We start from the raw sequence: 26435 nt of genomic DNA on the forward strand, positions 1-26435 counted from the left end.
GATGCTTGAGGCAGCTCTGCTGAACGGCCTCTTTTCTCGCAAGGAAAAAAAAGAGATTTTTGGAGCGTGAAACTGCAACCGTGGCATCCCAATAAAATATCCACGGAGTAAGCCAGGAATAAACCAAAATCCCACGCGTAAAATAGTCATTCAAGTAAAAGACAAAAGGTATCAAATTTTCATCGTAAAACACCAAAAATGGTATGGGTATCACTGTCATTTCGTCAAATGAAAATGGATCATTCATCTCAACTTTACCAAAATTTTCATTCAAGTATATTAATTAAAGAGGTCCTTTCCTCCTTATCAGAGAAACCCAGTTCTTCAGATTTCAGTAAATCAAATCTAGAGATGAAGAGAACAGCTGATGAAGATCCAAATCATCCTGTAACTGAAGAAGAAGATGAAAGATTGAAGAAAAGAAAGAACAAATTGGAAGAAGAAGATGATGATAATGAAATTGGATTTGTTAAACTAAACGATGATTTAGCATTTGAGGTATTAAAACATTTTGATGCAAAATCCTTAGCAACAGCAGCTTGTGTGAACAAAAGATGGAGTAAAATGGCTGAAGATGAAAGGTTATGGGAAATTATTTGTACTCGTCACTGGCAAAATATTGGTTGTAGTAATCGCCAACTTCGTTCTGTTGTTCTTGCTTTAGGTGGATTTCGTCGTCTTCATTCTCTTTACATCTGGCCTTTGTTGAAGAATTCATCATCTTCTTCTTCTTCTTCAATTGCATCATCATCTTCGACAGCAATTGTGAAACCAAAACCTAATTGGGGAAAAGATGAAGTCAATCTTTCACTATCTTTACTTTCAATTCGATATTATGAGATGATGATGAAAAGGAAAACAAGTAATTGAAGATGAGAAATTCGTAATTATCCTTAATATTTTCCAGTAATTTTCCTTTTCTTTTAATAAGTTGAATTTCGGGTTTCTAATTTTGTATTAGATCTGAAAATTAAAATCCTCAGTAAGGTTGAAATTTGGTTATGTTTGTTGTTGTTGTACATGTTTAAATGGAAATTTCTTGTTTTTGTTGGTAATTGTGAGTGAGAAAAATTTCTTATGTTCAATTGAATTGTCTGGTGTCGTATGGAGTCTGTGGAGTTTGTGAGGGTAGAAGAAGATAACTCCAAAGTCTAAAGGTTTGAGTTGTAATGAATGTCTGTGACTGTGTATCAGTGGCTGTTTCCTCTATTTCGAATTGGTATTGTTGGAGACCTTGTAACTATTCTCATAGTTGAAATGATTTTATTTGTGAATTTCAACTTTCTATCTCAATCAGTTAATCTCTCTAATCAATCTTAATGAAGTTTTGAAGCATGGTGATATTGGAACATCCAAGAAGATACAAAAGCCTTGCAGTTTTTACAGGTAAAATTCATTCATTCATACTCTTATCCAATTTTTCTTCTTACTGTCATCTTCAATCCGAAACTAAAAAACATAGTCAACTATTTCGATACACACTCAAAGGGCTACAATCTGTAATTTCAGATTGGGTTGATAGATTAGACATTGTAGTAGTTGCCAGGATTTGACCAATTTCCGTAAAACTGGCATTTTTTGTATGGCAACCAGCATGCATATATGACCCATGTTTCGTTTGATTACTGGTCCGCAAACCCAATCTTAGATTATCGGTTAGTTCATTCATATAGCTCATGACACTTCAATCTGACAATTTCTATTACATTTACTCCTATCTAAATTCTACTGTTATGAACTTTTAGTTGAATCATCTAGATTCGGAATGTAACACATTATGAGAATCTTTTGATGCATGCGTTGGTAATATTCATACCTCTAATTTGTTTCCTTTGATATTGTCACTTGTAGTCAGTTTCGTTAGTAATTTCGCTCAGCAACACACTTCCCTAACATGGTTATATGTTTTTTGTCAAGTGCAGCCTGATTTGGTACTATTTGTGCCCACCTCATCTACCTAGGAGGATTTCCAATTTGGTTTACTTCTATCTTTGAAGATCTATCTTCTCTTACTTTTGTACTAAAAACTTCTGCTTTCCTTTCTTGGAGCAGATTTGAATACAAGAAAGATGTGGGGTCCTGGGTATCAGGGCGCTGGTTGATCTAAACAGAGATCTTACTGCAAAAAGCATACGGAGATTCTTAACCGACAGTACTACCCTACTGGAGTAAGCTGATGTATGCCAAGTACTTGAGGCACACAAACTTTTGCGACAGCAAGAGAACCACAAACTGCTCTTTTGCTTGGAGTGCAATGGTGCAGGTCAGGCATCATGTGAAGGAGAACTGTTGTTGGTCAGTGGGTAAAGGTAGTCAGATTTCCATATGGCACGATCCTTGGTTACCAAGCCTAAACAACTCTCGCTTCCTAAATTCTACAACCAAGTGTGTGGAGGTAAACAAAGTGGAGGATCTCATGATACCTTGGCAGAGAAAGTGGAACTCTGAAATTATTGATCACGTCTTTGCCGCTGATGAAGCTAGAGTCATCAAAGCTGTACCTTTATCTTGCCATGAAGATTTCAGTGAAGACAAGTTAATTTGGATGCAACAACACCCTAATGGGATTTTCTCTGCCAAATCATTCCTAAAGCAGTCGAGGACCTCTCTGCCCTCCTCTTCATCTCTTCACAGTGACACTTCCCCTGGAAAAAGTTATGGAAGGTCAAAGACATTGCCCCAGAGATTTGCATGTTCGTGTAGAGGTTAACAAATAAGGGTCTTCCCCTTGCCACCTCTATTGGTAAACCCATCAGGGGTATAAACACTGACTGCAGAATATTACTGACGATATCACTATCAGGTATAAAACTAGAAAAACTCTTGAGCTAGGTGCAATTTAATTTTCCTGTGGGGTTTTTCTGCAATGTCTGTGTGGTAGATCTTATTATGTGCATCGTACTATTTTAGTGGTTCAGGATCTATTATCTTGAGTCAACACAATCATTTTCAGTCTATCTTAAAATTTTTGGTTCTTTCTTACATGAAATAGATGGAAAATCCAACCTAACACTGAGGAACTCATATCAGTAGTAGAGCTACTAGAGCTTGGTCAAACTACAAGGGTAATGATGACAAATTGAATTATTAGTGGTTACCGCTTTCAATTTGTTCGATGAATTGTCTAACTGAAAATCGTCTAGCGAGGATGTTCAGTCCCCAGTCAGTTTCAGCAAGGAAAATTTGTCTTTTTTTGTTTAGTACTGAATCCAACTAAGTTGGTGTCCCAATCATGAATAATTCATTCATTCTGGAATGTGTGTAGAATAACTGGAATTTAACTCTAGCTGTTGCTTACAAATGACTGATCTTCCAACATTGTGGACTCTAAACATCCACTTAACTGACTGATGCTCATGTAAATAATATATGGAATGATACATTTATATCTTACACGGTCTTAGTGTTGAACATGTGTTGATATGGACAGATATTTTTTGCATTTGTGCCCAGATATTTTGCTTAATACATACCAGTCTTCTCTGCATCTTAGAGAGAGGGCGCTGTCCCTTAGAAACTCATCTGATGGACAGCAACTCTTACAGACCATGAACTGGTCAGTAACCAGGATTGGATTCTGTATGGTGAAATTTCTTTACCATGTTGAACTGATTACTATTTGGTGAAATTGTAGGCCAGGGAGGAAAACATTCTTATGATGCTCATTGTTGGAAAGTTGAATTCAATGCATTATGGGGTGTCCCTTGAGAGTTATTAGAATTTTCTCAAATTTTGAATTCTACATTCTCGGGAGGACAAGATGGTTCAGAGTGGTTCTAAAATGATATTTTCACTGGGACTAGAGCCACGACAAAGCGGAGTTTCTTTACCTCAATTGGGTTGGTATAAAAAGTCGGAAATTCATGTGTTCATCCTTCAACTGCTTGCAACATCTGTAAAGTTACAAAAGGTGCTTGTGCAATGGAAGATAATACCAAGAAAAGAGGATTCCAACTTGCATCAAAATGCCATGAAGACGAGGATACTTTGGAATTTGTGGTAATCTCGAGAGCCCTATTAACCAAAGATCTCATAAAACAATCTTTGAAATGGTTCTCTTCTGTGTCATTAAGTACCTTCCCCTGACACACACTGGTCATCTCTACCAGTCTACCAATCCACATATATAAAATTTCAGTTGGTTTGCATCACTGTTGAGGAACCAATCAATCATCTCTCGGCATTTGTGTCACCGTCAGAGTTATAGAGCAGAAATGTTTGTGCTCAAAGATTGGAGGATGCTCATCTTTGAGATCAAGAAAGTAGATACAGGTCTTTCCTTTAAGACCAAGGTCTAACCACCAGATTTCAGTTTCTTTGTTCTTGTTCCAACTGTAATTTTTCTTCCCTACCAACCTCCTTGTTGTTGTCAAAGTACACATTAGAGTTCTTACTTGTAATGCTCAACCTATATAATCCGTCTTATTCTTAAGCAAAAGTTCAGCAACTCCAATGGTAATTAATCTTTAAAAACACACTGAAAAACGCAAAATTAAGAGATCTTCAATGAAGTTGAATAAATAGAACATTTTAGATCTTAATGCTTTTAGGTGCTAAGAGTTGCCTACTTCCGATGAAATACTCGCGCAGAAATGACAGCTGAAGCATTAGTTTTCTTTAAAACCTCTGAAAAATATTTCCCCTAACCTGCTCCAATATACTTTGTTATTACAGGGATGCTGATGGCACCGATATCAACTTCCTGCACAAACTATTCAAATTAGGCTAAGCATATTGTGTGGAAAACCAGATGCAGACTTTACCCAGAAAAGTGATACCTACACAACCATTGTAATAACATCAACCTATGAATTTGTCTTTTGTGAACCATAATACAACTGATAGCCTTTTGCTGGTGGTGGGTTTCTCATCTCTATTCTCCAATCACTTCCCCCCAGATTACCCATTCAGGCCACCAAAGGTTTCCATCCAGACATAATAGAAAGCAATGGGTGTATGTTGCCTCGACAATCTCAAAGAATGGTGTAGTCCATCCCTTACCTTATCTAATGTGCTGCTGTCAATTTGCTCACTGCTTAGTCGACACTTCACTTCAAAGATAACCGAGTATCAAAGCAGTGCATTTATAACCAACCCAAATTCCAAAGAAATTACATGGTCAAATTCAACACCCACAGCTGCTTTTACATTCCGTAAAGAGCAATCGTAGATGTGTGATTTATTTATGGAAAGTATATATGGGGAATTTGATAGTGTTTCCGAATATCCGATTAAACTCAAAACGGAAATAGGCAAAACTAGGAAAATGATAGCAATCGGAAGGTGAAACTATTATATATAGAGATATACCTGATCGCAAACTGAAAACACAATTTGATTTCTTCACAAGAGCAGTGTGATAGATAAAAAGAATCGGCTGCTGTGGTTGAAATGGATCCTAATGCGAATAATGATCTTAACATTCTCAGTAATGCTGTTCAAAATATTATTCAGGGTGTAGGTCAAGGTCAAGGTAATAATAATCCAATGTTCTACATGATCACACCAATTGTACTTGAGATCATGAATGGGCCACTTGAAGGGCAACAGTTACGCGAGATGCAGACTTGACCAGGACTGTGCAGCTGGTGAAGAACCTTATATTCCAGGATCCTGAGTTGGGTTATCCACAACCAGTACAAACTCTTGTGGTAAACATTGGTGGTGAAGATGTCCAAATGGAGGACAACGTCAACCTGCTCAACTATGTTACCAGGCCACTTACTGTGGTCCGATTGTTTGTCGATCCTGCTCAGCTGTAGCAAGAAGAAGAAGAGGAAGAAGAAGGAGAAGAGTTTGATGATGTTGCAGTAAATGTTAACCAAATTATAGAAGAAGATGAAGCTGCTATTCAACCTCTTACTCGTCGAAACATTCCGGATGATGCATCACCTTAGGCGCGCCTTAATTCATTCACAATTCTTTTACTTCGGGATTCTTTTTTTTTTTTTTTATATTTATATTGTTTTGATTTGACTTGTCATTTAAAAACAATGTGACTGATTATTTTATGTTTCTTATTAATGTTGTTCAATGAATTTTGCTTAATATCCTTTAAATATTCCTCTGTTCAACCAGTTTCGTTATACCGCAACCCTAAGAATTTGATCAATTAATAGTATCGTGACCCAAATCTCCCAATAAACATGTTAAAAATATGGTTTGATGAAAACCTATTCCATATTGTAACAACAATGAGTTCACCGAAAACATGAACTGTATCACTTTTAGCAGTGGAAACGATTTCGAAACTGTGCAAAATTCTCCTTCAAAACTTGTCATCTCCACCACACGTTACTCTAGGGTGTAACTGAAGAGAGAAAAAACAAAATTCTCCTTCGAAACAAAGCTTTCAATGAACTATATATGGATCAACATCCTTCGATAAATTATGCACCTAAAAAATTGGGGGGAAATTATCAACTGACTATAAATACCCAAATGTTATTATAGGGTTATGAGGAGACTAATCCCAATACACAATACAATTATCTGGAGAGCCCTGACTCTCTCTGGGAGGATTCTCTCCTTTTATAAGCAAAGCTTGACATACAAATACCGTACACGTGTACCCTAATACCTTTTCCTAGTAAGTCTTCTATTATTAGCCGTACACATATACTACTATAGCTGGGATTATTTAAGCACCTTCCGGTCATCATCTTCGGGGCAACCTACCTCTGGGGCAATCCACTCATACTGCGTCATCATTTATTGTTACCCCGTCCCTGTCAATGGCGGCTTTGGCTTACACCCGGAGCCCCCATTGCCGTCCTCAGCTCTTGGTCAAAAGTATGTGTCTACATTAGCCCCCTGGCTGTATTGTCGAGGCTAGTAGTCTTGATAATCAGTCATATCCCATGTTCGAAATGTACCTCCTGAGGATCCCTTTTCCGCGGAGCCCCCTGCTAATTATGACCCCGGATTCCAACTTCGATTGGATGACGTTTAGACGAGTAGATTCTCAATGTAATGTCCCCTTTTGCTTTTTATTTCTTTTTCTTGGGGATTCGTGTTGCCGAGTTCTTTGTTCTCCACTTGTCTCCTCCTTCTAGACCTTTCTTATTTTCCCTGAAAATTCTCTTCTTTTTGTTAGAGCATAGCTCGGTCAACCTCGCATGCGTTGCTATCTCAAGCATGTTTGTCAATGTTAGTGATCAAAACTATGAGTCTTGATTTCTAGCCTACATAGCTAAGTCTCGGACTAGGATAGGAAAAGTGTAGTTAAGCTCAAGGACTTCATGGCGATTCATCATACAACGACGAAGATCTATACAAGGAATCGTGGAACTTCATCAACAAAAAGGTATGTGGAGAATTGAACTTATCTATCACTCAAAAGTTTATATATTCTATCTCCTACTTCTTATGAGACAAAAGTTGTATGCTATATAGACTAGATCATACACACTTGACATTTTGAGTTGAGCATTCATTGCTTATCTTTTATCTCGAAATCGTGTGTTGGTAAAGCTTTTCGCTTTGATCAAGTTTATCTTCACCTAGTGACGAAAGTCATGAAAAGTTTCAATCACTTTGAGAATTGCTCTGACGTGAATCGCTCTGTGAATAACGGCTATATAGCGTCCTCTGAGAATGTCTCAATGATTGAAATGAGAGTTTAAATTTACATAACCATGTATCCTTGAACCGAAGTTTACGAACTTTGTTGATCAAGAGAAATCGGGAGGATTGTGGAATTGGCTTGCCAGTCTGCGAACTGTCGGAAGTTCTTGACCCAGAATTTATGCTGGATTTTCCAAAACTCGTTTGTGTGCTTAGTCCTCAAACTCAGTCCGCGAACTGACGGAAGTTCTCTTTCCGAGAATTTCTACTGAGTTTGGAGAACTCAACCGATTAACTTAAGTCCGCGAACTTGTTTGTGAACTTAAGAGGTTATGATCGAAAGATGTGCTCTGAATAAGAAACATTAAATTACTAAGGAATGCTTTATGGAAACCGTGGCTATAATGTTCATGAGCCGATTCAATCGAATTGAATCATCTTTGTTTCAATTGTGTCTTGTGTAGTTACATAAGATCTCATAGCAATTGAAAAACTCTTTAACTAGTTCATTTGAGTCAATTGAACTAGTTATGGTGAAGAAGAACAAGGTTAATATGAAATGCTCATATGGTTGACCTTTTGAGTTACTATGTTGAACCAACATACACGTACACGTTTGGGCATGGTTTTTCACGAACCCAGTAAACGTTTACCCAAGTGTGTGTGACAAGCTAAGTTTTTGATCTAACGGTTGACAAATATTAGCTTGAGTCTAAATCAGGTTTTCATCTAACGGTGAATAAGAATTGCTTTGTACCTAAGGCAAAACCCTGATTTGAAGGATATATAAAGGAGACATCTAGCGTTGAGAAAACCTAATCCCCACACTCTGTGTGCTACTAGTGCGCTCCCTAGAGTCGATCTCCATTAACCTTTGATTTTCTTCTCTAAAATCAGGTTAACGACTTAAAGACTTCATTGGGATTGTGAAGCCAGGCCGATACTACTTTATCATAGTTGTGTGATCTGATCTTGCATCTTATATCATACGAGTACAATCGATTGATTGGCTTGAGATCGTGAGAGTTCTCGGATATGCAAGATAAAGAAGTCACGAACATCTTCGTCTCACTGTTTGTGATTCCTCGACAATCCGCTTGTGTAGTCAGGAAGGATTGTAGAGAGGTGATTGATTAATATAGACTGTTCTTCGGGAATATAAGACCATATTATCAATTGATCTAAAGGAAAAAGAGATTAATACTCTCAAAGATGATCTTCAACGATTGTCTGGAAGTTCTGATAAAATATCAACAATGTTATTTGGTCAGAAATCCTTTGGAAAAACTAATGGTTTAGGATTTAAGAGCAAGACTGCAGGTATCGTCAACTATATTCCTAAGAGTCTTGGGAAAACAAAGGCTGGCAGTTGTAATAAACAGAAGGCATTTCAACAAGACAAAGGGTCATCAGGTTGTTCGTTTTGTGGAAATGCAAATCATGTTCAAAACTTGTGTTGGAGATTCAAACAAAGGAACAAAAGAATTTCTAAAATACAAGAGAACATGCAAAAGTTGAGTCTGGATAATGAAAGGTGCAAAGTCAACACTTCCAGAATCAGAAGGAGAAAACCTGTTTGTGCAACAAGCTCTGACAAGCAATGGGAGCGTCTGGCTCACTCTGTCTTTAGTTGAGCTTGGAGACACCTGCATCCTCATTCTTAGCTTGAGAGGTTGAGGCTCTGCATCTTGTTACTCAAGTATGTATCTATGTTTTTTAAGAAAATATTCTGCTAACAATATTTTTATGGATCCTTAAACTGTGGAAGATTGTGTCAAGGATTAGGGTTTGACTCTTATCTTCTTCTTTCTTCACTTACGTGTTCATGGATCCTGTAACTAGAGGCTCTTCCAAAAGTATTGCAGTAGATATAGTCAATGTATATTTGTGCAAAGGAGTTACTTCCTCAAGGATGATAAAGAAGGAGTCTATAATCAAGAGAAAAGGTTCTTCCTCTAAATGTCTCTTTTCTATTTGTCGTGTTGATAATCATTTTAGAGAAATGGTGAAAGATTTCATCAATAAGCGAAATGATTTAAAATCTCAAATCATTTCCTCTGTGGAAGAAATAACTCACTATGAACAAAGGTTGTCTCTAACCAAGAATACCCTGTGTGATCAAAAAAATGGAACTTAGTGAGTTAACTGATATTTCTGAAGATTTAGAGGAATTGAATGATCCTATAATCAATGTTTTTTTTTTTCAATAACAAGAAGAAGTTTTCTGTAGATGCTCTGTGAAAGATCTACAATACATAGTAAGTCTTCTTTTTGGATTAGTTGGAAGAATAACTAGTGCTTTGAATAGCGATGATTGTGACTACACATAACTATTTTTGTTTTCATCTTCTTATGTTATTTTTTAGGTTTATTGGTATTAAATTCTAAAAATATTTGGAGGATGATATTATTGCAGAGTATTGCAATATTTTTATGGGATATGTATTGTTTGCGTCCGTGAACTTGAAGGTCCCATATTGTGTCAAAAGTAAAGTCGTTCATAAATTGATATTCGTATTGATGAAAGGACGAATGGACTTTTGACAATTACAAAAGTTATGCCTATGCAGTCATGTATTTGATGGAAAATAGGATAAAATCTTTTGTTTGACAAGGATAAAGTCTATTATATCGCTATGATGGAAAATAGAATAGATCCTTGTATGTTATCCACGGTATTGATCTTCATTGATCCATCTTGTTATGTTTTACCGTGAAGGCTCCATTGTGTGTCTTATGTTGAGCACGATACAACTAAGTCGATTTTTCTTATTGGCTTGTTGGTTGTTACATAAGATGTTATATGTCGAGCATTAGGAACTAAATTAATCAACCAGTTTGGTTATTTATTTTGTACTCCATAAGTTTTCTTCCTTATGTCGAGTACATGTACGGCTAAGGCTGTCATATTCTATAATGAACTTAGTCGGGGTTCCATAAGTTCTCTTATGTTGAGCCCAAAATAATTAAATTGATTACTTAGGTGATTAGTTTGGTTGTTTGTATTCCAATTAGATTAATTATAGGTTCTCTTGTAATTAATCTAGTTGAGTTTTCATATATTCCACAAATTATTGTGTTGAGTATATGAACGGCTATACTAATCATGTTATATTGATTAATGTAGTCGTATATTCTGTAAGGTTTTCCTTATGTTGAGTATGTGAACGATTAAGTTAGTCGTCTCTGTATGATTACCTTAGTCGTAGCTCCGTAAGTTTACTTATGTTGAACACCTTCAATTAAATTGATCACTTTTGTGGTTTGATTTAGTTGCGTATTCCAATTAAATCAATCATGGGTTTACTTGTGGTTAATTTGGTTGAGTTTTGGATATAGAAAATCATTCTCATGGTTTTTGGTATCCAATAAAAAATCCTTCTTTTCTTTCAAAATTAAGGTCGCTCTTGTTGTTCTTTCGGGAATGACATAAAATGGGGGAGAGTTATTTTGAACTTTTGCTTAATGGTAATATATTGCGGGGAGTGCGGCTATGGAATTTTATAGGGGTTATCTTGTATCTTATTGGTATTGGTACAAGCAATGCAATGCGGATACTGTCACACCTCCAAATGCCCCAGACATATTTCTGCGAAAGTCTGACCAGGCAGCACAGTGGTTCTGTGAATAAAGCTTCACCCACCTGCACTTCATCCTTATAAGTTTTCACCAATGCAAACAACCAACTCAACAGTTCTTCATCGGAAGTCTTTAGCCTTCTTTCTCTTCACTTAACTTCTCAAATGCACGCCATAATGCATTCAAACTTTTCCATACTTTTTCAACAACAATCAACCAACTAAGAACGCTTAGAACATGACACAATCATCTCATTTTATTGCATCAAAGGGAATAAATACAAAACTTGCCCACTTAGGGACTTACACAGACTTGTTCCCCTCTCGAACCAAGCCTTAGCCTTACAAAAACTCTCCTATTTTGAGTCTCACACTCTCCTATGTAAATCTTCTGAATTTTCCATGCCTTATGACTATTTATACAACAACTTTCCTTGGACAAAACAGTGTACAACTATTACACACGCATGGGACAGCCATCTGTCCCATGAAGCAGTTCCATAACCGCCTTTAACTGTGCTAAATGGCCAGTTCTTCTTCAAACTCGGGCCAATCACTCTACACCTGATCTCTAGTAGTTAGGAACCTTCTACCACGCTTATAAACTCTCTTTATAACCGTTCTTCTTTGTCTCGCGTGATTGGCATGCTTGTGAATCCCGTAACCAACTCTTAACCGCCACTTGAGCTGTATTGCACAAATGTTGCGCTTTACTGAATTTAGCCTTGATCCCATGCTCAGACGTCTTGGCCCTGCAAACTTCTTGATATAAGTTAAATTACATACCATCCTTGTGCTTCGATCATCAAGTCCAATTCCTTAAACTCATGCTAGTTACTCATGGCGTCATATGCTTCACTTCACCAATTTTGCTTGACAATATCAATGCAACTCTTGCATTACTAGATTGTTTGTATTGTCCAAGCTTTGGCTCTGCCTTGAACTAATGCATACACCAATTCTTAGTCTATTTTACCTGCTTGCATCATCCTTGATTTTGGGCCAACTCAATTCCACGGATATGCCTTAATGCCTACATCGCATGTTGCATGCTGCATCTTGCCACTTTGGTTTTGCCTTGCCTTTCCCTCAATGAAGCTTCATTGTGTCGTCCAATAATCTTCATTACTTATCCCAATGTCTTTATAGTGCATCACTACCTTTTCGCTTCACTGGCCCTGCGGGGTTATGTCATTTTTAGCACTTGACAACCTATGATGTATCACGCAATCATTGTCGTACACTGACTTGGCCTGCAACTCTCTAATTCACAATCAGTTCCGGACCGGTCATAGACCTCCCCCGCCTAATCCGTTCAACGCCCTCGTTGAATGCAACCAAGCATAAACTCTATACTGGTCTGAATTTTCGCTGCATGCACTTTCAGAACCCTTTCGGAAATTTAACAATCTTTGCTAGCTTTTGCACAACGCACTTAGCCGACTTCTATGCTTTAGCATCAACACCACTTAGCTTTACTTCCTTGTCATTGATCCCTAATGATCTTGAACTTTGTTGTTGCGTCGCGACCGCTTTCAACTCCATTACAAATCACATATCAACACTGAAACACAAACTTGAAATTCTTCTTGCCAATTCCATGAATTAGGCTTGAACTTCGCATGAATCATTTGTGCAAGTGTACACAAATAATGATTCTCCCCACCTGATTACCAATGATCATTGCCATAACCTTATGCCTTCAATTCCAACTTTAGTTGCACCATGCAACATAACAGGACTTATATAAGACTTGGCCTCATTCTTCAATCAATTTTGCTGGCACTTTCCATGGACTATTTTCCTTCATTCCCTCTGTTAAGCATGTCACAAAGTGCATAGAGGTTTCTTATTCCCTCCGTAGAATTCCCGATTCTGCCACTTCATGCCTTGCCAAATTATGTTCATGCAAAAATCATCCAAGAACTTATTTCTCTAGTGGCCACCAATTATAAACTCTTCATACTTATGCCATTTTGCATACCCCGAACCAGACTTGCAAGTTTTCTTTGCCTAACTCGCTAAAGAAAAACTATTGAGCTGCACAACCCATCTCCGCAACTGTGACTAACTATCCTTTTGGACATAACATAACTAACCCTTTAGCTGTCCATACGCCATGCCTTCAAAGCCAATAAGGTCCCCAACTATTTCTTTGAACTGCATTGCTTGCTCGCCTGGAAAGTGTGTGTCTTTCACTTGGCCATGAGTTCTACCCAACTCATGCTTGTTGATGAAATGATTTCTAACTTGTTGTATTGCTTCCACTGTCGCTTCCCATCCGTCGTCGTGTCATGTTGCAATCCCCAAACAACAATATCACTTTCCCATCAATTAGGACCCCTGTCCCATGCTTTGCTTATTAGCTTTCGACTTGTCTTGGTGCTGCATACGTTAGGATAAGTATGCTACTGCAACATCTTCCCATGAACTAGATTTACATCGTAAATAATGAGGCAAGACTTTATAAAAGAAAACACCTTCATTCATTACTGCTCTTACATAACAAGACCATGTACCATTACATGATTGATCCACCGATCATTTTGGAAAGCTAAAAATTCATTAACAAAGCAACTTTCTTACACCAAAGCAAAATATATACAAACTTAAAGATTCAAATAATATTCTGTACAACCAAACTCTACACACAGAGTTTACAACAACCAACAACTAAAGCTACATAAAACAAGCTCAGAAAGCACCATGTTTTCTGGTACCAAGTGTTTCCAATGGAGACAACAACACTACTGCTTGTTCTAGCTTAGTTTCTACCTTTGTTGAAGTGAGGAACAACTTCGCTGCGTGGTCTCTTCCTTGAACCTTTATTTCGGCCTTCAAGAGTCTTGCTAGAATGACTCCCATAGTCATCCTGCATTGAGTTGTGACTTGAGTGAACATCTTCTAGCAAAATGTAAACCTTTGCAAATGAAACATCCCCTATAATTCCGAGCTGAAAGGAATAATTCATCTTTTTTTGGATCATGCTTACGCTTACTGCCTACAGATTTTTCCTTTCCTTTGGCCTTACCTTCACAGGTTTTCACATCTTCAGTTATCGTGCAACTGGTAAGCTCTCTTACCGCTTGAACAACCATTTGGATACTCTGAATTTTGCGCTTCTTGATTTCATCAACAACCAACGAAGTCACACCACTCATAAATTGGAACATCTGATCTTCTTCACTCATGCCTCGCACCTCTTCCTAAACTTAGCGAAATATTTGAACAAAGATGTCATGTTTATGTTGCCACCTAAGAAACACACACAACAACCATTTAAGAACATTAATGTAATCTTAGAAAAACGAGGGAGTATGTCATGGATGGAAGAGAAAATTAACCGAGAATAATAATTTTCCTTTATTTTATATATCTAGAAAAGTCATCAAATTTGCTAGGTAAATGTCTTTCAAATTCCTTTATTTTCCTTTATCTTTTGTTCTAATATCTATTATTAGAAGAGAATGAAAACAATATTACCAAGACACTATGGAAGATTTATCTTGTTTTTCTAATTTCAGTAAATTGAATTGATTTTCTATATCAGACATGATTTTTTTTTAATAATTTGTAGCCTCATTTTCAGTCTTATTGTAATCAGTAGATAAAAATATAAACAGAGAACAAACCATCATGGCCCATTTCAATACATGCATTGTTTAGTTTCATATTTTACTGAGCTAGTTTTGTAATTCTTATCTCATTTGTAAATATATATTTGTTTATTTACATATATTTGGTACATATATTTTTTTTGATAGTAGAGCAACCAGAACTCTTAGTCTCGAAGAGGAGAAATCATACGAGAAAAGTGGAGAATCAGTTCCATCTCATGGAAATGTTGTAAAAGTTGTCCCAATAGGAGAACATCTATATGTCACTATAGATGGAAACAATTACCAGTCTTTTCCGATCACCGATTTCTTGAAAAATGAGGTAACAACACAACTTCCTTATTTTGTTCTTACTCCTTCAATTTTCAATTTATGACTTGTATTAATATGGTTGTTTGTTTGGTTATGCTACTTTGTTTATTCAACAACAGGTTAAGACTCAAGGTGAAAATTGTACACCTCAAATATGCGTGCAAAAAGCACTAGAAGTTTTTAAAGACAAAACACGTGTTCATCGTTCTGAAACCCAAAAAAAACATCGATATTCAAAAACAACCTTCTAGTATGCTTTTTTCATCGTACAATGAATCAGGGGTAGATCTTAAACCTACTTATGTGCGAAGAAATCAGGAACGTGAGACGACTTGGAAAATGTGATCAAGAAATCAGAAGAAGAAGGTTACGTCAAATTTACTGGTGAAGAATATCCTTTGATATCTTTCTGTTGCCATGGCTCTGGAGCTAAGTATGGAAATCGTATTCTTAGTGTTAGGAAAAAGTTAATTGAATCTGGTGTTGATATAGAAATTCACATTGAGGAAATCTTGAAATCTATGGCGTGGGCATGCAAGAATGACTCTAAAAACAGTGGAGGCACAATACAATGTAAGTTTCCTGTTTTACTTTCACTGCATTTTGGTGTCTTGCTTGCATCTAGTTTTGATAAATAACATTATATGGTGTTTGTTTTATGTTTCTAGCAGTAGGACACTTAAAATGTCGTCCAAATAATGTGATGTTATGTAAAAGATAAAATTGGGAAAAACTAGAACTTAGAATTCTTCCACTTGTTGCTGGTATTTTCCTCATTATTTTGAAGAATTTTTTCTCCCCTGAAATAGTGCTTAGTGGAAAAAGAGTAACTAGTATTACTATATATATGTACACTGATGGCCTGGTTTTTATGACAGTATAGCAATATTGTCATGAACATAATGTATATCATTCTGTGATACAAGTTGTATTTTTTGGTATGGTTATAAAAACCAACTAAGGAAGCTACTGCCACCCCTTATGTGTATTTTATAACTAGATTTTAGCAATTTGGTGGTCTAGTACATGGTTATTGTTTCTTAAAAGTTGACTCTATAGCTCTCATCAAAAGTATGGTGATAAAACTATCATACCTGATCGAAATAAGGCAGATGCACTAGTGTTCTATTATTACAAAAATTATATAATGTGACCATGAACATACTATTAAAAACGGAGTACAAACATGATAGGTTTAAGTTGCACTCTGGAAACTCAAAAAGTTCATTAATGGTATTAAAAACTTAAAGACTAAAACTTTAATATCTCCGGAAAACAACTATATAGCTGATAGCCTAGCAAACTACAGTCGGAATCTTTCTACCTTCAAATAATGGGATACGCTATCCCTTTCTTTCCTTTTGTTTACTTTTGCAAGACAAAAAGGATTTGACTCTATTAGAAATGTAATCTGAGGAATGCAACTTTAGGTTTATCATCTGTTTTATCTATTAAAAAGAAAAAAAAAGACCATGAACATATTATGTTTAATCAACATGATATAAGTTGTAACACTCGTATGATCTTTCAAATGATACACTGTATTAGATATATCTGATTTTTTATTTGGCTGACCCAAGACATGCAATATATTTGTAAACGCATTCTTTTAATCTTCAGATTGCTTGGTACTCTTGTTGGTAGTTCATTACTTCTCTTCACGAGTTACTCTTTGTTATTACCTTTTTTATTGTATTTCGATCTTTGATCTTGATGTTCTTGAAGTCCATGTAATCTCTATTTTATCATGAATGAAACTTTAATTATGAGATTTAGAAAAAAAAAAAAACTCAGGATCTCACTTATAAATTTTGACATCAATTTAAAGAAAACTAAAACAAGCCGGCCGTCTCAGATTTGATATTGGAAGCTGTAAGTTTTGATTATTTCTACAATATCAGTTGCATTGGAGTAGAAATGGGTTGCGTAAAACAACACTTTGAAACAATATATCTTGGTTTTGTTCTTATTACTCTTCCATCTTGCAGCTCTAAACATTTTTCCTTTACTTGCTCAATTCAACATCCCATTCAGAAATATCGCAGCAAATTCACCATGTCGTCCATGTGACTTTAAAATTATTATAAGTCTAAACTTGATATTATTTGGACATATGATTTTACTGTTAAAGATTAAATTTAACACAAATTTTCGCATCATTATTGGATAGAGTTTAAGTTGTAAGACAAGAACAAATAAAAACACTAGAAGTAACATCAAAGGAACATAAAACTGAGGAAGCATTAAGGTCATCCTGAAAAGCGAGAAATGTGGCCTGGAAAACAAAATAACATATAACTAACTATAGTCTATACTAATTGAGTAATTTTTCTATTCCTTATTGAAAAATTAAAACAATCATATGCATATAATATGACATGTCGCAGCTAGCACCACCTTCATCCCTACCACATGGGAAAGACATGGGAGGTCATAAGAATATATACCACCTAAGAGTTGATCCTTAATTCTTCAAGTTCTTTTCGAAGCTGTTCTTGATGTTTAGCATGCATCATCATCTGTTGTAATACTTCTTGAATTTTCTTTGATAATTTTTTCAATCCTTTTCGAATACGCATCCGGATATAATTTTCCATTAGTCTCTCTTGTGGTATATTTAGCTGCAGTTGTGCCAGTGAAAGTGTATTTTTCAGCGTCCGTCATGATTTCACATACTCTTTCACTAAAGAAAGAAATTTATTTCTCATTTCTCGATGGATTTGGATCTTTCAAACATTTCGTTAGAGTTTTTGTCGGTTTTCGCAGTTCTGGGAAAAATCCATATACCAAACAACAAATATCCCAAAAAGGAGAAACTCTTAAAGTCGAAGTAAAAGCGGCAGCAGGTAGTTGCATGGTGGACGTTGCTCCAACCTGCAAAACAAAGAAAATTAAACACTTTCACCACCCTAACAACATCACACTTTGTTCAATTTTCAGAATCTAATTCCTCATCGTCAATGGATTACAAAAACACAGATCAATGAATGTGATTCATTTACATAGTAAATTAAGATTCTATTGCGTTGATGGAAAGAAGATACTCTTGTTACCTTGTAATTCAATACATGGAAATAAAAAATGGTTAATTAGACTTTAGTACTCAGATTTTTTCCAACACTAGGCTTTGGTCTAACATTTGTCCAATGTTAGGGCTTGGTACCTGGAATGGACGTTGACCCTAATTGACTTCCTACGAGCTAACTTTAATTAATTTTGTAAAATAAAAATCTGTAAAGTACTTAGATTACAAAACTAGCCCTGAGGTGGGTCTAAGATCCAACGGTTAAAAAAAATCATTTAGTATACGACTCGGATACAAAAGACCAATAACCCTAATATTTAACTCTTTTCCTTTTTCTTCATACCTAACTCAGTCTTCTTCTTCTTCCTCTGCCTCAATTCTGAATCCCCCACTCTTAGCAACTCACACATCAATTAAAAATTAGAATTGTACTAGGTATTGGTTCCTCTTCTTCTTTATACATTAATTTGTTTTTGTTAAGTTATCAATCAAGTTTCTTGATTTCGATCAAGAACAAAACCACCGCAAACTTCATAAACTTCTTCTCTGATTTCTTCAGTCACAAAGCCATTCGATCAATTACTCTCCCAAATCAAAACCTCAATTTCAATAAATTGAAACCCCTACTTCTAATTCAAACAAAATACCGATTAACTGAATCAAATAAAACCCTAACTTAGTAATTCAAAATCAATATCTCAATGTCATTAAATTGTATAGTAATTCTCAACATTTTAAGAATTAATTAATTCGAAAAGTTTGAAGTTATATTTGACACAAAGTTTGGCAGTGACTTTGAGAAGCAAGAGAATATAGTAATATTATTATTTTTTGAAACAATTTTTTTTTACTTATGACTTATGAATAAGACTTCCGGTTATGATTGCCAAAAAATACTTTTAACTTCAAACAACATTTTTTGAACGGTAATATGGTTTAGATCATTAAAGACAATATGATTTTATTGTTTTTGGGTGATTTTATTAATTCGTTCGAACTTAAAGGCGATCTGATTGTGTTATTTTGAAGTGATTTTATTAATTTGTTCGGACTAAAACTACATTGTGAACCTATTAACTTTTGATATAATTTTATTTTGAACTTATAAATTTTTTGCAGCCATATTTTAATTTTGGTTACGCTGGATAAAATTAATTAAATTCTCTAACTTTATCGTTTTATTGCGTGAAGAAAGATACTCTTGTTCTTTTTGGTCCAAAGCCTTCATTACAAATGAACAATCTCCATATGCTAATCACTTGCAACATGGATTTTAAGGAATTATCTTAATCTATGAATCTAAAGCATCATCAAATTGAGTTGAAATTCGTTAAAAAAAGCAGAAAATAATAATGGAGTATAGCATACATTAAAAAAAAAAAAGTTTAGCTAAGAGACACCAAGATGCACCAACCAGTACCATGTGGGTTCATGTTGAAAATAGCATGGGCCTATGTGGGTGTGGAGAAAATCAGGCTTCAAAGTCCAACCGCATTCTATACAAGGCCCAAGATCCAATTTGGAACCTACTGCTAAAGACGCGTCTTTTAACTCTTACCATAATTTTCCGTTTCCCAGACGAAGACAACTTCCAAATTGCAATCTTTTCTGATTCTAGAGTCTCATCATAAAGCCTATATATATATATATCTGTGAAGGAAGGTACTGGTTTTCACGTTCAACCTCTTGGCTTTTTTCTTTCTCTGCTCATACAAATTAGTTTTTTGTTTGCAACCCTTAACCGATAGGAGATGTCGACTTCAAAGATGGTAACGTTGAAGAGCTCTGATGGAGAAACTTTTGATGTTGAAGAATCCGTTGCTCTTCAATCTCAAACAATTAAGCATATGATCGAAGATGATTGTGCTGATAACGGAATACCTTTACCCAATGTAACAAGCAAGATTTTGGCTAAAGTTATTGAATACTGCAGGAAGCATGACGGTGATGCCGATGAAAAAAATAAAGATGAGGTTAAGAACTGGGATGCTGAGTTTGTTAAGGTCGATCAGCCTACGTTGTTCGATTTAATTTTGGCTGCAAATTATCTGAATATTAAGGAGTTGCTGGATTTGACTTGCCAGACTGTCGCTGATATGATCAAGGGTAAGACCCCAGAGGAGATCCGCAAGACATTCAACATCAAGAATGACTTCACCCCTGAGGAAGAGGAGGAGGTCAGAAGGGAGAACCAGTGGGCTTTTGAATGATTCCAAACCTAAGCAAACCAGATGATGATCATTTATCTAGGGTTTCTTTTCTTTTTGGTTTCTTTTACTATGTGGTTTCTTTATTGAATAGTCCAGGAAATTTTTATTAGATCTGATTAATATGATTTGGTTTCTTAATTATCACCTGTTATAAGTTTAATTGCATGCGTCTTATTTTTGTTTCAGTAAAGATTAGAAATTTTAGATTTTATTGAATTGAATTTAGATTTTACATCATTCTTAACATGAACTCGTCTATTCCCTACTGCAAATTATGTTGTTTCTTTTTTAATTCACGCTTGAACGACAGAAGTGCGACACGGTTCACACTTTTGCACATTCTTTCACCAATTTCGATTTTTTAAGTTATTTCTTATTACCCTTTCTGCGATGGTAGATGTCAATAATCAAGTTCTGCGTATGATGGAACATGGGGTTGGGGATATGATGATATGATGGTATACTTATCGAGCTAAGACAATATTTACCTTGTCAGTCTCCTAGAACGGGCTTCTAGTGTCAGTTTGTAAGAACCACATATACAGTCAATACCTTAAAACCGACAGATACTACTCTATTGTTTTTACCAATACTAATCTATTGTTTTGAGTGTTTACGGCTTTTGGTATCATGTTATCACGTAAAGATTATTTTTTTTTCGAAAACAAAGTTTATATTAAAGAGAAAAAGCATCCAAGTACAACACACTAGTCAAAAAACTGGATACATATGAATAACGTTCTCCCGATTATGCAAAATTTGAGAGCTATTAATGAATCTAAAAGTATCTTTTTCACAGCTCCACAGAATAAGAGTCTGTTCTGTTTAATGTGAATGATAAGCTCATAAACTGATTTATGTCTACCCCCAAATACCCTGTAGTTTGTTTCCTCCCAAATGATCCAAATCAACGCATAACGCATGATACTCCAGAGCTCTCAGCATTTTCCAGTCAGAACATTCCAATCCCAGGTTTCAAAACCGACGAGTACTATTCATTCATTCCCTTGACAATTCCGGTCCAACTGTTTTCTAGTGTGTCCATGAGGTATAAAAACATCATTATGATCTTTGAAACAACAAAAAATTAGAAACCAAAACATTGCATGGCACGTTATATCATGGTCTATGAGAATTTTTGCCACGAGTTAACATAAACATACAAAAGGTGCCATGAGGTCAATGCGTTGCTCCTAACCATCCTTGCAATCATGTTCCTTGAGGGGGTGTGAATTGGGTGACAGTTTGATAATATCACAATAGGTTTTTGCAGTCTAGAGAAAAACTCTCATGTTGCCCGCATTTTTTTGTGTCCGAACCTCCCTCCTAATTACGTACGTTCCACGAGGGACTCTGAATACAGTGCCACTTCGTGGTGCAAGTTTGTTCATCTCTTCCTCACCCTCTCTTCAAAAAATAACAAGAGGCAATTACTTTTCTTATGAGCAAATCCTAAGGGATAGAATGTTTTTACATTTTATCCTCGGATAAGAGGTGAAATGCAGTTGGGTAAAACACACTAGCTTTCTGCGTCTAGTGAAATTTTTTCTCCTGCCACCTGCATTGTATTTTTTATCAAACAGACAATAAAAAAAGGAAAAGTTGGTAAATTCTTTGTGAGTATTATAGTTATAGTTATTGATAAATCACTGATTTCCAAACGATTTTTTGCAAAGTTCCATTTCAACACATTGGAATGGAATATGTATAGCTAACTATTTCTAAGCCTCTATCCAGACAACAATAAGTATTACAAGTTAATGACTTTGGCATTTACTGCCTGTTTCTACCATAAGTAGTGTATTTTATTTTAGAAGATAGAAGCAAAAGTGATTTTGACAAAGGGAAGGTCGACCTTTTAGTCCGCTAAGTTGTTGTATTTTTCCATTTGACATATCTTCAACCTATCAAGCTCCCCCCTCAAGTTCAAGACCTGCAGATATAGATTAACCAAAACAATTTAGACCTCATAAAGATATCTAAAATAGCTACATAAGGATAAAAACAGCCAAGAGTTTCATGTCATAGATTTGGTATAAATAAGATTACCTCCTCTCGAAGCATATGGGGAAGCTCATCTAATGAGAATAAACTATAAATCTCTTGCAATAAGTTTTCATCTTTTATACCAGACCATGTCTGTGGAGGCAATGAAAGAAAAAATATCGTTTGAACTTCTCTCCATATTTGAGAACGGTCGACCATAACCATATGTTTAAATAGTTCAGTCTCACGAACTTGTTCCAATACCTGTTCCAGAAACCCATAGGACGAGGTGTACGTAATAACACTTAGATATGAGTCTTGAAAGAAATCATAGGAAGAACTTGGAGGGGAAAAAATTTAGAACCGAGAAAAACCTTGATTTCTGGCCCCGTCTGTCCTCTCAATTCAATCCATTCGATAATTTTTGCAAAACTGGTAGGGAATGATGTGAAGATAAGCGATAGAACTTCTTGAACATTTGTAACATTAGATGATTGAAGGTTAACAGGAACATCATCCATCAAGTAGTTCGCAACATCAAGCCAACTCTCGTATCTACAACTCTACAAAGAATGCCAAGTTAAATGCAATTGTGTTAATAGAAGTCAGTGTAACCAAATTAATCAAGATCACAACCCAATATCAAACACACATTTGTATTTGCTTACATGGATAAATACTAAGAATATTCGAAATTAAATTGCTAAACCATACCCAAATATTTAACAAAGATGGTGTTTTTGGAGGCTTTGAGACAATCATGAACCTGAAATATGATGAACGAATTTAGTATCCCAAGCCCAAACTAAAAGTGAATACGAAAAGGTTAAACAAATAAAAGTAAAAAAATTTATATACTAACGGATAAATTGTGTGAAAGAGAAAGATGTTCATACCCCCTAGTTGTTCCATCAATAGTATTCATGGCCTTCCATAGAAGTGTTAATGGAATCCAATGAGAAGGATATTTAAATCGAGCAACATCTAATATCAGCACCATATCTCTTCCAGCATGGTACCCACCAATTGGAGAATAGTGACCTTTTCCCGTCTGAAAACGAGCATGCACAATATTCCACTAAGCTATTTACTTGAAAATACGATAACCCAAAAATCTAAGTAGTAAACTGATTGTCTGCAATATGGATTGAAAAATCTAATACGTATCACAAGCATTATGGAGATAAAAATCTTACCGCTACCAATGTTACAGAATACACAGCAACCACACTTTAGAAGAAAAAAATCTTAACATTTGACGAGTAATTGTGAAGTAAGCTTCCATGAGATTTTTTTTAAGAAAAAATCTACTGTTCATACCTTTAGATCAGGTTATGGGTAAGAAGAGGCATACATTACCTGGCTTAGAGTTGGTCTGTGGTATGAGGTTATCATGTGAGACTTATCGCTTGACGTACATGACATGATACATTTGCGAAAATCATCAATAGAGCTTTTGTTTGAGTAAAAAGCTTCAACATTGGCTCCGGCGCAACGGGCCACAGATACAGCTTTTTTAAATGGTAATCCTTTGCCCATAACCTTATCTAAAGGTACCCAGCAGTCGAACATGGAATCGTCCCACCACCTCCAAGCTCCTGGGAGAAATCCCACAAAATGGAAGATAAATGTTAGACAGACAAATAATGAGAATACGATTATTATCATAACTAAGTAATTACCTTTATGTAGTCTGGGTGGTTCAATTGCAAGCGCATTAAAGACCATCGACAAGCTGGCCAGTCCACAAAATGCAAATTCCGACTGTGTCTGGCAGGAAGAATGTAGCTTGAAAAATCCTTCCACTGTTCCATTTTGAAGTGCTTCTTCAAAAAGTTTCTGTCAAACCACAAACCAAAAAATGGTTAAAATTTTGAAAATACAAAGTACCAAACCTTAGAAGCAAAACCAAATAAAAATGAATAAAACAAGTGTACTCCAAACGTTCATCATTCATGCTCTATAGAAAACTCTGGATATCATCTGAAGAAAACTCTGGATGTCAAGATAAATGCTTATAAGAAAAATTTGATAGGAAAATAAAAAGATTATTTAGAGAAAGGCAACAAGAGCACAGCGAATTACAATTACAAAGACCATCAAGGAAGGAAGGAACAGCAAAAAAACAAAGTTACTGCGGAAAAAAGAAAACCCCTAGGCATTACACCTGCATACTAAGACAGAAAAAACCAAGTGCACAAAGAATTACGACTATAAGACAGGAATGTGATCGCTTCAAAGTGCTTCACGTTTTTCCAATTGATCATGAAACATAAATGTTATGGAACTCTTTAACTCCTAAAACGATTGGTTTGTTTCTAGACTGATATTATACGGAAACCTAATTTATAGTCATACTTCAACATCGCATCAACACACCACCACTCATATAATCAGCGATGAATTATTAACTTTGACTAGATAAGAAAAACATTGGTTTCGTAGTCTTACTGCACGTTGTCTTTCTAGTGTATGCACCATTAGAAGCACTGTAGTGCATACAAGCTGATGTCTCTTAAGTCTCTACAAGATACTGAATGAAAGGAACAGCGAGAACGAGAAGCATCACTTTTTGACAAAATATTAGTTCTTGGGTTTTTGCTCATTGACAGTATATTCAATACCTTCTTGGCCACCGGCGACCAGTAAGGAAATTAGGGAAGTCTATTCTAATTTAGGATTTGAACATAACAACAAGTATATATACACGCATACTTATTTTGCTTTGCAAATTTGCATTATCGAACTCAACTGAAAAAACCCTAATATTTTAAAGAGAAGAAAAAAATTACCTTTCCTTGTGCGGCAGCCAACTCAATTGCAGGTGGAGACGGAAGAATTCTTTTGTATAAACTAGCCCATGCCATTCTAAATGTCTCTCGTTAGAGAGAAATGTTACAATCACCACTAGTTAAAACTGTTCTTCTCAGCTTGTTTATATACAACCACTAATCATGGACACAAAACTTAATAGATACAAATATTGCCAAAAATAACTTATTCTTTGTATTCTAAAATAAGAAAGAATAAAATTTAAAAAGTAAATAAATTAAGAACCCAAGGTATATAAGGGAAAATTTAGTACCCGTTTGAGAATTGACCGAGTGGATGGAGTTTTTTTCTTTTGTATCGTTGAAAAGACGATTTATTGAAAACAAGGTATATAAGGGGATTACTCTTTAGCCCAATAAAGGGAAACCGAAATAAGAAAGGGAAACCGGTCGATGGAGAGTATGGAAATACGAGAAAAAACCGGTGAAATACTGATGTAATGAAAAATAGATTGGATGAAATGGCCAAAAAAATATAGTAAGATGAAACTGGATACATTATGTGTAAATTAAAAATAAGAAAAAATATTTGAAAATGGGCACGATGTAACTGGTTACATCCTGCCTATTTTCACATTTTTGTCCATTTAAATAGTATCAAAATTTAACCGTCCATTTCATCCAGAAATTGTTGATTTTGGTCTTTTTAACCCATTTTGTGTAAAAGCATCCACAGTCACGGCTATAAAAGTAAAATACACTACAAAACAGGTGGCTTCTGGGGACGGTCATTTTTTCAAAGCCGTCCCTAGAGATGGTTATTTGGGACGTTCATGGTCTGACCGTCCCTATAGGTCACGGGATAATTAATTTAAGGCTATTTTTAGGCCATCCCTAAAAGAAAGTATGACAAAAAAGTATTAGTGACGGTAGAATAGGGGACGGACACAAAACCGTCACAAATGCTTCTTGGGACGGTTTTAGGGATTTTTGGGACGCTTTTTAACCGTCCCAAGAGGCCTTCTATTTTGTAGTGATATCTTGGAAAAAAAACACGAGACGCAGCGTTGGTATATATAAAACTCGTAAGTTAAAAAAACTAAAAAGAATAGTTAGATTTGACGGCGAAATTCGGCTTTTGCCAAATTTAGTTAGGTGCGGTTTTAATGTGTGCCCAGATGGTGAGTGCAATTTTAGTTGGCCGAATGCATTTTTAAAGTGAGCCTGACACTGATCGGAGTTCAAAATACGGCTGAACCCTTTAGATTATGTTTTAATAAATTTCAAAAGACACAAAATATAATATGTGTAGATTATATCCTCGAGTAGCATGGGGAAAATTTTACTATTGTGGAGTTCGCGAAGAAAAA

General features: G+C 35.7%; 3 protein-coding genes across 3 annotated transcripts; 2 read left to right on the forward strand and 1 right to left on the reverse strand.

Annotated features, from left to right (window-relative positions):
- Positions 1-264: 264 nt before the first annotated feature.
- Positions 265-4434, forward strand: LOC113284162 (F-box protein GID2-like). Its single transcript, XM_026533572.1, has 3 exons — positions 265-1386; positions 2053-2803; positions 3635-4434. Exon 1 carries the CDS (start codon positions 352-354, stop codon positions 868-870), a length of 519 nt encoding a protein of 172 aa, XP_026389357.1. The 5' UTR covers positions 265-351; the 3' UTR covers positions 871-1386; positions 2053-2803; positions 3635-4434.
- A 15415-nt stretch (positions 4435-19849) lies between these two features.
- LOC113278406 (SKP1-like protein 1B) lies at positions 19850-20308 on the forward strand. Its single transcript, XM_026527255.1, has one exon. It carries the CDS (start codon positions 19850-19852, stop codon positions 20306-20308), a length of 459 nt encoding a protein of 152 aa, XP_026383040.1.
- A 1858-nt stretch (positions 20309-22166) lies between these two features.
- On the reverse strand, positions 22167-25161 carry LOC113280455 (glutathione gamma-glutamylcysteinyltransferase 1-like). The gene is made up of 8 exons (XM_026529076.1): positions 25087-25161; positions 23977-24133; positions 23654-23892; positions 23191-23345; positions 23009-23060; positions 22652-22857; positions 22358-22565; positions 22167-22241 (listed from the first exon to the last, which is right to left on the reverse strand). The coding sequence occupies exons 1-8, from the start codon at positions 25159-25161 to the stop codon at positions 22167-22169; spliced, it is 1167 nt and encodes a 388-aa protein (XP_026384861.1).
- Positions 25162-26435: the final 1274 nt, after the last annotated feature.

Source organism: Papaver somniferum, chromosome 5 (genome assembly GCF_003573695.1).
Source record: "Papaver somniferum cultivar HN1 chromosome 5, ASM357369v1, whole genome shotgun sequence".
Taxonomy (NCBI): Eukaryota; Viridiplantae; Streptophyta; class Magnoliopsida; order Ranunculales; family Papaveraceae; genus Papaver; species Papaver somniferum.